Genomic DNA, 9,744 nt, shown 5'->3' on the forward strand with positions numbered 1-9,744 from the left:
ATTCCCTTACTACCCCGCCTCCCCCGCCCCACCCCCATCTTCCATTTGAATATATGCAAAGCTCTCTGCACTGTTGGATCATTGAGATCCTGTGGCCAGTCTGAACTTCTGTACCATTTCAAGAGGTACCCACCAATCGTACGGCCAAGATCGATTTGTCAGTGGACCCACCCCCTTTATACCCTCCCCCCTCGCCTGCTCTGCTCCCCTGTATAAACATATGCATTTATATACTATTCATACAACTGTTGCTGCTTATATAGAATTCCTCGGTGCATGTGATTTACCTTAGTAGCTAAGCTGTTATTTCCATGATTGTCTGCAGCAGCGTAAGGCCTACTAATGATCCAAATATATATATTATATATATGTGTGTGAATTATATAATGTCCATTTAATATATCTGTCATGCTGGACACTGTCTGAGGCATCTCTTCCACACATCTTGAATCACATTGGCTGATGAACTGGGATTTGTTTCGCATGCCTGAAACCTGATATACGCAATATATATATATGTACTTTGGTTTCTGTGATGAAAAGAGAGTCCTGAATTCTTCTTCTTCAGTTTATTTTAATTTATGTTTTGCAGTAAGTATATACTGATGTGGGATGGGGGGGAAGGTCCTTGATCCCCCATCAGAGCAAGCTTTGGCTGGAGGTTGTGCTCCAAACATGCATGGCTGCTGGCTTTTCCTTGAAATTCCTTGATTCCTGCTTCTTCAAAACAGTAGAAGCTTTGATGGTCTCATCAGCCATGGGACTCTGACAACAGGTCAGAATTAAGATTCAATCTAATCTTCCATTATCATCAATTTTATTATATGATTCTGGTGGGGAGATTAATATGGGAGAAGATATGCTTTATTTGTGTATGGAAATTTGCATCTCTTTGGGGTATGTTATTGTATATATAAAACAGGATGATCTAAACAAAGTTTTGGGTATCTTTTCTTTTCTTTCCTCATAAAGAGTAATCGTTTTAATCTACTGATTCTATTGCTTCCATGATTTCAGAGAAATTGCTTTTTTTCTGTCAAACCTGTGCTACTAAAGGACACCCACCTGTGGTTTTAAATCTAAACATGAAACTTAAACTTAGAGAACCGAGTGCACATGGGGGGAAAAGAATTAAGATGAATACCTATGACTTCCGTGTTGATAATATTGATTGTAAAAAATTTGGGAAGTGATGGTTTATTCTCTGACGATAACACATATAGCTTCTTCATTTTTATTTTTATTTTCTTGTAAAAAAGGTGTCATTGGGTAGCATCAAAACTGCATATAGATGAGGCAGGGGAATGGAAGCCTTCTCTATTTCTTGTGCCAGAGAGGCTGTGGGTTTTATTTCCCAGCTTTGTGTTCTGTGGAATTTCCACACGCATGTTCAATAATGTAAAACCTCCTGCAGGGGGCCTAGTTCTAAAAGTGCTGAGACCAGTAGATGAGTGATTTTACCTGTGAAATTTTGTTTTGATTTCACACAATTTCATGGTCCCAAATGAAACCTTAGTGTTTAATGTTTTCTTGAACAACTAATAGCAATCAAAATGTGTAGATAAATTTTGGGTTTGGCACTCAGAGAATAGCATGATTGTAATTTTTCACAATCACAAGGACATTTAAATACGTGTTCTATGTCAGTTTCCAGGAAATATAAAATAAAAAGTTCATCAATGATGCTATGCATTATATGTGCATACTTTAATTATCTAGCTACTGATGCTGTCCTTGGGCAAATGGAAAGTATTGATAATGGGAAAAATATCTATGGTTTTTATGCCTTTGTGCTGCTAGCATTGGTTCCTTGTCATGTTGGAAGATATTTGCTGTGGGAACTTATTATTGTGGCCCAAAATTATTGAGTGAACGAAAAGGAAAGAAAGAAACAAACGAGCAAACAAACAACTTATGCTGAAAAGTTGATGTTATCATCCATTTGTAATAGTTTTCCAGCCCATTACAGTATTAATCCTATCATTCTCATCCGTGCATAAACCAACCATTTATTTGAAACTCTTTATGATTTGTGAATCTTAGTTTGCAATGCTTTCTCATTTTGCAGGTACAAGAGCAAGAAAGGGATTGTTATGCAATCAAGAAACACTTCTAAGCAGTTCTTGGGAAATTAGAAAAGGAATTTGGTGGTATAAACCAGTGGAACAGTAAACAAAAACGAAGAAGTTTCAATGGAGAAGCTTCTAAAGCCATACGACAAGGAGTGCATGAAGATGGCCATGTTGAAGCATGAAGAAACATTCAAAAAGCAGGTACTAAATTCTTCCACATCTTTTGTTTCCAAAGTCTCCACCATCCATAAACAATGGCATTCTAATTAAGCTTAAGAACAATGTTGCAGGTTTATGAACTTCATTGCCTGTATCAAACACAGAAGACTTTAATGAAAAACTTTGAGAGCAGCATGCCTAACAGAAGAAGTCTAGAGATATGGGATTCGAAGAATGGAATTGGATCATGTCAGAATTTTAGCAACAGCAATCACCATCGTGATACAGAACAGAAACAGCGAAAGAAACTTGACTTGGAAAGGCCTGCTGAAGAGTACATTGCCGGATCAGATGGCGATGAAATGCAAGAGATCGAAGACGAGAGCGAGATTGAGCTGACCCTGGGCCTCTCAAGCTACAACCCAAGAAAGAAGGCTGCTGATACTACACTCACCTCAGATTCAGGACCAAGTTTTTCATCATCCTCCACTGGATCCAGCCACACAAGGAGGACAAGCCCAGGTACCCAGCAGAGGACAATTACAGCAAAAGAAGAATTAAACAGTAGTGGATGGGGGCATATGCAGGTGAATGACATGAACCCAGGGTTCCAAAGTGGTAGAAAAATCAGTATTGATGTTGAAGAACAATTGAGACAAGAGAGACTAAAACAACCCCCTTGGCTTTTCCAAGTTCTGGGTCTGAATATGACTTGAAAAAATCTCCTTGGTTGGCCGCTGCTGGTATGATTACATTTTGGACTGTTTCACATCGTCTAATTTTTACAATTAATGTCTGTATGGAATTTTCTTCTTTACTTCTAGTATAATGGGTGATGAAGTCTTGTGTGAAAAGTTAATTAGTTGTTTCCCTGGCTATCAGAGCCCATTAAGATTTACAGATTTACATAGTCACCAAATGTTATAATTCTGATTTCCTAGTCAGTCTTGTGTCACTATACTAATACCATGGTATTTCTAACCACAGGCACCAACAATGCAAACTATGTACTGATATATTATTTGGCCAAATATCACCCTGCTTTTGTGTTTTTTTTTTTTTTTTTACTTAGTTTGGGAGGCTGGGGTGGGGGTGGGGGTTTTTGGTCTAGGGTGAGAGGCATCTACTGATGCCATGCCCTACGGGGGATTTGGTAGAAAAGACACAATTTCAATGACCAGTGAACCTTATTTTTTGATTTGATTAAGGCTCCACATGGTAGTCACTTTGCCTAAAATCCATTATGCTCGGTCTGTTTAATCATTTCCCATCAGAAAACTTATGTCTCATAATTTAGCTTGATGGAAGCATCTTCAATTCTAAAGGGTGCAGTATTCCATGATATGGACTAGCCAACAGCCTTCTGACTATTGGATAGTGGAGCATCAAGTAGTTCATAGGAGTGTCAACCAAATTGTTTTTTATTTGTAATTTTTTTCTTTGGCAACTAACCCTGATGTTCACATAGTTGTAGCCATCAGGTATAAATTTTCCATCAAAACTTTGCAGGAAACAAATGAATCTGTGGAGAATGTGAGTGTTGATTAATACAAGGTGGTCCAACAGCTGTAAATCATATTTAATTTCCTATTCACAAGATTTCCATATAGCAAGGGAACCAATATTCAGTATAGATTAATGCAGTTGTAACCAAAATTGTTCAATTTCCTCCACAAACATGTATTTGGTAAATCAATAGTCAAACTCTCCCAGTACTCTCTTTAGATTTAACTTGGATTTTCCCAAAAAAAAAGGGCCTAAAAATTAATATGAAATCATAAAAGAAACCTTTCAAATGGGCTCCTTTTTCTAAACCCTTTCCCTTCTCAGTTCTCACATTCTCTGTTACACCCAAAGAAAGGCCTAGAGTTCTTCATTTTTCACCAACGACTTGAAAACTTTCCCCTCCAAGAGTAAGTGGAAGCGCCTATTCTTTTTTTTTTTTCTTTTTTTTTTTTTGGATACGCTCCGGGTGTCCACGTCCGTTTAACGGTCCGCGACTAATCCCGCGCCCCGTGCCAGCCGACCCCACAGCCCACGGAGAGGGTAAATTTCAGGAGCCCGCCGCAGGAATCGAACCCGGGATGCACTGAATGGCTCACCTCGTGAGAAGAAATCCCAAAGCCCGCCCTGCCAACTGAGCTACACCCTGGGGGTAGAAGCGTATTCTTTGTCTGTCCTCCAAAAGGCATACCCTAGATTCCCATCTCATATAAAGAAGGCCTCCCTGAAAGTAAAATCAAGTCAGGCAGCTTGTGGGGATCACTCAAGACCTTTTATATAACTCATTTAATGAAAAGCATGCCTCCTCCTTTAGGTTATCTGGTGATCAGCCTCAAGATATCCACAAGCGCTGCTGCTAGCCTGGCCCTTGCGTTGCCTTCCAAATGCTCTTTATCCAAAAGGATTCAATAATTCAAACAATGACCCCACACACTGCTGTTATCAGATATTACGCTTCCAGGGCCAAAAGTCTCTTTACCTTGATATAGCATCTGGCCTACAGTACTCTAAAACTAAATTGAAAGACAAATTTATATGTTGAGATTTCCGGAAAAAGGATCACACCCGAATCATCTTTTGCACAAACTAAGTTTTGGATTGGGCTGTCCCTCACAGAAGCCCCAAAAGGAAAGCTTAGTCTGACTAACAGAATTGCTTCCATTCTTTCTAACCTTCTAAGATACAAAAGAGCATTTTCATTCTATTTTTCTCACCCATTAATGAATGATTTTCTTTGGAAATTGGTTCACATATGCATAATTCAGCAAGTACGAGAATTTTCAGTTTATGCACTGTTTCGTCGCTGAGGAAAAAGGGGAAGAGAATATGTAATCTCATTATGATCATTTCAACCTCAAATGGCTGCAACAAGTAAACTATCAAATCTTCCCTTTTATTCTCTATCCATAACTATCTGGATTGTAGGTGTGACTACTTTTACTTCCAATAAATACAACATTAATGCATAATTTTCCAATATTAATCCCTACTCCAAAACTTAGTTTCAATACCCAAGTAATTGGAGAGAACTGCCCAATCAATGGTACCCACAGTGACATGCTAGTTCTCAATTCCCCAGCTTACACAAATATCACAGAGAGTACAAGAGTGCAAAAATACAGAGTGCTTGAAAAGCAAAGCAAGAAAGACACTATATCTATACTCACAACGTATAGCTTACTAATACCAATAGGACTCAATCACAAACCAGCAATGCCTCAGGATATGGAATGTCGCCGATCCCTACTAGGTTTTGTACGAGCTTTGGAATTTCCAGGTGTGACTCCATCAGCACGGACAAAAGGAGAAAGCCGCCCAAGTTTTTTCGACACGGAATTTATAAATGATTTTCGAGGCAAAGGAGGCTTATCAGCAGATGGCTGAATGTTCTGCAAAGGACTGCCAGCTTCTGATTTAATGCTGGATTTTTCAATTTCCTTGAGTCTCATTTTCATTTTAACTAGCTCTATTTTCAGGTCCTCATTTTCTCTTCGCAAGCTTGAAAGCTCATCTGAAACTGGGTGGATATCAGAGGAGTATATATTGACTTTGGAGGAAAGAGCAGGGGATCCCCCACCAATTAGGCTGCCATTCATGACATCTCGAATGCGTTGCTGCTCATAGTAAAGCACCTGAACCACAGTTTGGACTGGGAGCCGGTCATTCTGAGCAGCATGAGCACAGGCCTCCCTAGATAGTTTTTGGCAGTCCATCAAGCTGCAAACTTTCTTCCTCTCCATGTCACTTAAAGCAGGATGAGCCTGTGAATCGAGTATAACGAGAAAGGTGGATCAAAAGGATAACTTATATGCCAGACAGTCATCCAAAATTACAATTTTCGTTGATGGGTTTTAGCTTTTCAATTTCATCATAAATTTCAGAGGTGGTAGAAGTCAAATATAAATCCTTTATCATGCTCAAGTTTTAGTTAGGGCTATTTCTTTCATTTCTGCATACACAAAATCTGACCACATAAAAGTTCCCAAATTGTGAGAACAACCTTTCAAAAATTTTAATTAACCATGTTTAAGTTTTTCCTTCTTTTTTAAAAAAAAAAATGAAAATACAAATCAAAGCATGAAGACGGAAAGTATCATATCAAAACATCCTAACTGCACCCAAAATTGAAATATTAGATACTCCATCAAAATGGGTCATTGTCAAAGAAAATATATGGTAATTCAAAAAAAATCAAAATCAATATAAAGTGTCATAATGTTTCAGTTGTCACTGAAAAAAAGTGAGGCATAATTAAGGTCTGTATCAAAATCCTTTTAGGGAGACAAGGAACCCATTTCCAACTAGAAGTGAATTATTGCAAGAGATGAAGTAAAAAGAGCAGACATAACTATATGTATATGGTCAATATAGACATGAAAAGTACTGCTTATACATAAAAGACTGCACCTTTAAGTAGATATCTATGGCTCTGTACATTCCGTCTTCTGTTATCCTTGATTGTTCTGGGATAAGTTCAGCAAGACCAATAAACCTCAAAACAGATAAGTTACGGTCAGAGGCTATTTCAGCAAGATAGTTCTCCATTAGCTTCCCAACTCGTTCCATATTGCTTGGGGAAGGAGAAACAAACTCATCATCTGCATTGCAGCCCAAATGATTCCTATCCACTTCATTGTCAAGGAAATTCATCATGATCCGCTTCACAGATTCCACATCAAACAATGTGTCTCCAGTGAAGGAAAAGGAAGGAATCAGGAGATCATCCAAAACAGCATGTCCTAGCTGCATGCCCATCCTCTTCTCCAAATCAAGACGGCAAGCAACTGTAGTCTCGAGATATATTGCGGCACGGAGGAGCGTAGAAAGAAAACTAACTGACATGGCATTCTTCTCCCTCGGCAAAAGACCCACTATTGTTTCTAAAACAACCCGTTTCTCATGCTCCTGCCTTGGCTCAATTTTCTTCCTCCCCTGTTCAAATATTTCCTGCACCCAAAAAGAAAAAAAGCATACTGAATTTAGATACACAGTAATGCGTGTGAAACAAGAAATTCATTAGGGTAGGATCTCACCAAACCTCGGAGAGATTTTCGTGCATAAAGCATGAGTATCGGACCAAGTGCACATTGTTTGAATCCTCTTGCCATCATTGCAACCATAACCCGTTGGAAGAAATCAATTCTAAGAATTGTCAAATCTTCAGCCCACCAGTCGACAATGGTTTTGGGGTTAGACATTGCAGAAGAAGTTATGCCCTCAGCACCGCTCTCATTATTTCTGCCTGACATACAGAATTGGGTTTCCTTGCAGGCTATGTATGCTATTGCATCCACACATCGGCCTACCAATTTTACTTTCTCTGCAATTGGGAGGAGGTTTTCTGAATGATGTAAAATGGAAACAGACCCTGCAAGGCTTTTGAGTGCTACCTCATTCAAGTAGGCTTCAGTTCTTGCCACCAGGTTGCCCACTGCATAGTCCTCTATCATCTCAAGATACTCTGCCACACATCGCAGGACAGCTATGTTTTCTGTGCTTATCTCAAAATTTATACCGTAACAAAATTTTGCTGCAAGCTCAAATGCTTCTGCACCGCCCGGGACATTGGGAATTTCAATGACAGGATAATCACCATTTCCAGATTCTGACACCAGTTTCCTTATGCGTCCACACTTTGAGACTAGTGGAAACTGCAATTGAATGCAATGAATACAAATTGATGCAGCCCAAGATTAATTTTAAATAATTATTTAACAATATAATCTTGTTGCTTCTCCATGATGGCTTGATTTAGAAATAAAAAAATATAAATCATAATGGACAAAATATTAGACAAACTTGTAGCATAAAACTCTTTTCAGCATTCTTACTGTATATTAAGGATTCTCTCAAGGTAAATGGTACTTGAATTTGAAATATAGAAAGCAAATTATTGACTTCCACCTTGTGCAATGAAAAAGAAGCTCCTCCAGCTTGAACAATAATATCACTCGGAATCTCCTGGGAAAAAATCCTGCAAAATTGAGGACACCATCATCAGAATTTCCCTCGCTCTTCCCTGTTTTTCTTCCATTCAATTCACGATGAAAAGATAATATTGTTATTATTACGGGACGACCCACTAAAACATTAAACAAAGAGTACAAAACAGAACACTGGCAGCAAACCATTCACTGGTTCTCTTCATGGCCGTGGATAGAATCTCCTTCTTCTTCTTCGAAGACACGTTCACAGCAGTGGCCGGCGCGCTTCCTTCCTGATCAGCACCCACCATGGCAGAGACTGATGAACCTTTCTGACGATCATGTGTAAAAGCAGAGAGACTGTTAACTGAAGAAATTCGGCAGCAGTGACCCAGTGACTAAAAAAGAGCAGAAGCTGAAGCCCTCATTTGCATGCGTCTGAATTATCCATCCTCAGCCTTAACAAACAATCATCATGAACAAATAATAAATTACCAAATCTGGTCTCATCCTTGGCAAGAGCAGGATTTCAAATGTGTAGCAAACGGTCATTTTCATGCAAAATGAAGACAAAACATGGCATTTTGGTTATTATAGGTGGAAATAGGGTTAAAGGGAGAGAACAAAGATGTCGTTTACAGTGTGTGGTGATGGATTTGGGGAACTCAATTGAAGGGATGAGACAGACATTTGCATGATCCCTGGCAGCTATAGACATGAGCATTATTAACCTTGATTTATTTCTGTCCACAAGAGCACCCATCTTCCATTTGCTTTCTCCAGTCATTTTACTAAGGATGCCATTCAAACAAACAATTTTTTTTTCCCTGACTTTATAAGAATTCAGGGAGTTGTGACTTAACACGGGCTACAGCAGTGTTTTTGGCCCAGAAAGAGTTACAATACTTCCACCATATGCACGGAAAGTCTCAAACAAACCCTAAAGGGTGGTCAGTTCCATCCACAAGACTAGAGTCTGTTTTGGACCCAAATTTAACTGTTTCCACAACTTATCAACATTATTTTTATGTTTGGTCAATTTTCTTTACAGTATAAAGGTGGTTAGAATTTCTAGTTTTGTAACCACTGTCTTGTTTTATTTTTTTAAATTGTCTGAGTTACGTAGAATATAGCTAATTATTTTAGGTTTTTTGGAGTTTTCAACACTTTGAATAATATCCTTCACTCTCCATAATATCCATGTTCACAAAACCCCTAGAATTGGTTTATGACAATATTGACCACTCTGACATTAAATGAATCAAGCACAACCTTTATGATAATTCCAATAAAGAAAGATCCTTATCCTCTTATGTTGGAATGGATTTTTACCACAGGCCTGTGAAGCACATATGCCCATTTACAGTACAGGCTAAAAGTCTTCTCTACCACTGCAAGTAACAATCCTAGGCTAGACCATCTATCTCCTAGACCACAACCCTGCATGGGCATAGGTTAACTACAGAAAAACATGGGAATAACACATAGCATATATGCCAAACTCCAGCAGGCCCAAATAATTATTTACCAAAAATATTACAAACCAAAAGTGTCCAGAACATGGATTATAACATAGACACAGTGAG

The 9,744-nt window shown here is 38.7% G+C and overlaps 2 protein-coding genes across 5 annotated transcripts; one reads left to right on the forward strand and one right to left on the reverse strand.

Annotated features, from left to right (window-relative positions):
• Positions 1-3,175, forward strand: LOC131152621 (uncharacterized). Of its 4 annotated transcripts, none has more exons than XM_058104403.1 (4): positions 1-125; positions 593-775; positions 2,069-2,273; positions 2,363-3,175. In XM_058104403.1, exons 3-4 carry the CDS (start codon positions 2,193-2,195, stop codon positions 2,945-2,947), a joined length of 666 nt encoding a protein of 221 aa, XP_057960386.1. In that variant the 5' UTR covers positions 1-125; positions 593-775; positions 2,069-2,192; the 3' UTR covers positions 2,948-3,175. The 4 variants fall into 4 exon arrangements, with proteins under 4 accessions (XP_057960386.1, XP_057960368.1, XP_057960377.1 ...); XM_058104394.1 differs by lacking the exon at positions 1-125 and adding an exon at positions 209-329 and having other exon boundaries at positions 569-775; XM_058104377.1 differs by lacking the exon at positions 1-125 and adding an exon at positions 209-329.
• Positions 3,176-5,106: 1,931 nt separating this feature from the next.
• Positions 5,107-8,964, reverse strand: LOC131152644 (BTB/POZ domain-containing protein SR1IP1). Its single transcript, XM_058104417.1, has 5 exons — positions 8,363-8,964; positions 8,139-8,208; positions 7,268-7,885; positions 6,642-7,181; positions 5,107-5,995 (listed from the first exon to the last, which is right to left on the reverse strand). Exons 1-5 carry the CDS (start codon positions 8,467-8,469, stop codon positions 5,453-5,455), a joined length of 1,878 nt encoding a protein of 625 aa, XP_057960400.1. The 5' UTR covers positions 8,470-8,964; the 3' UTR covers positions 5,107-5,452.
• Positions 8,965-9,744: the final 780 nt, after the last annotated feature.

Source organism: Malania oleifera, chromosome 1, assembly GCF_029873635.1.
Source record: "Malania oleifera isolate guangnan ecotype guangnan chromosome 1, ASM2987363v1, whole genome shotgun sequence".
NCBI classification, from domain to species: Eukaryota; Viridiplantae; Streptophyta; class Magnoliopsida; order Santalales; family Ximeniaceae; genus Malania; species Malania oleifera.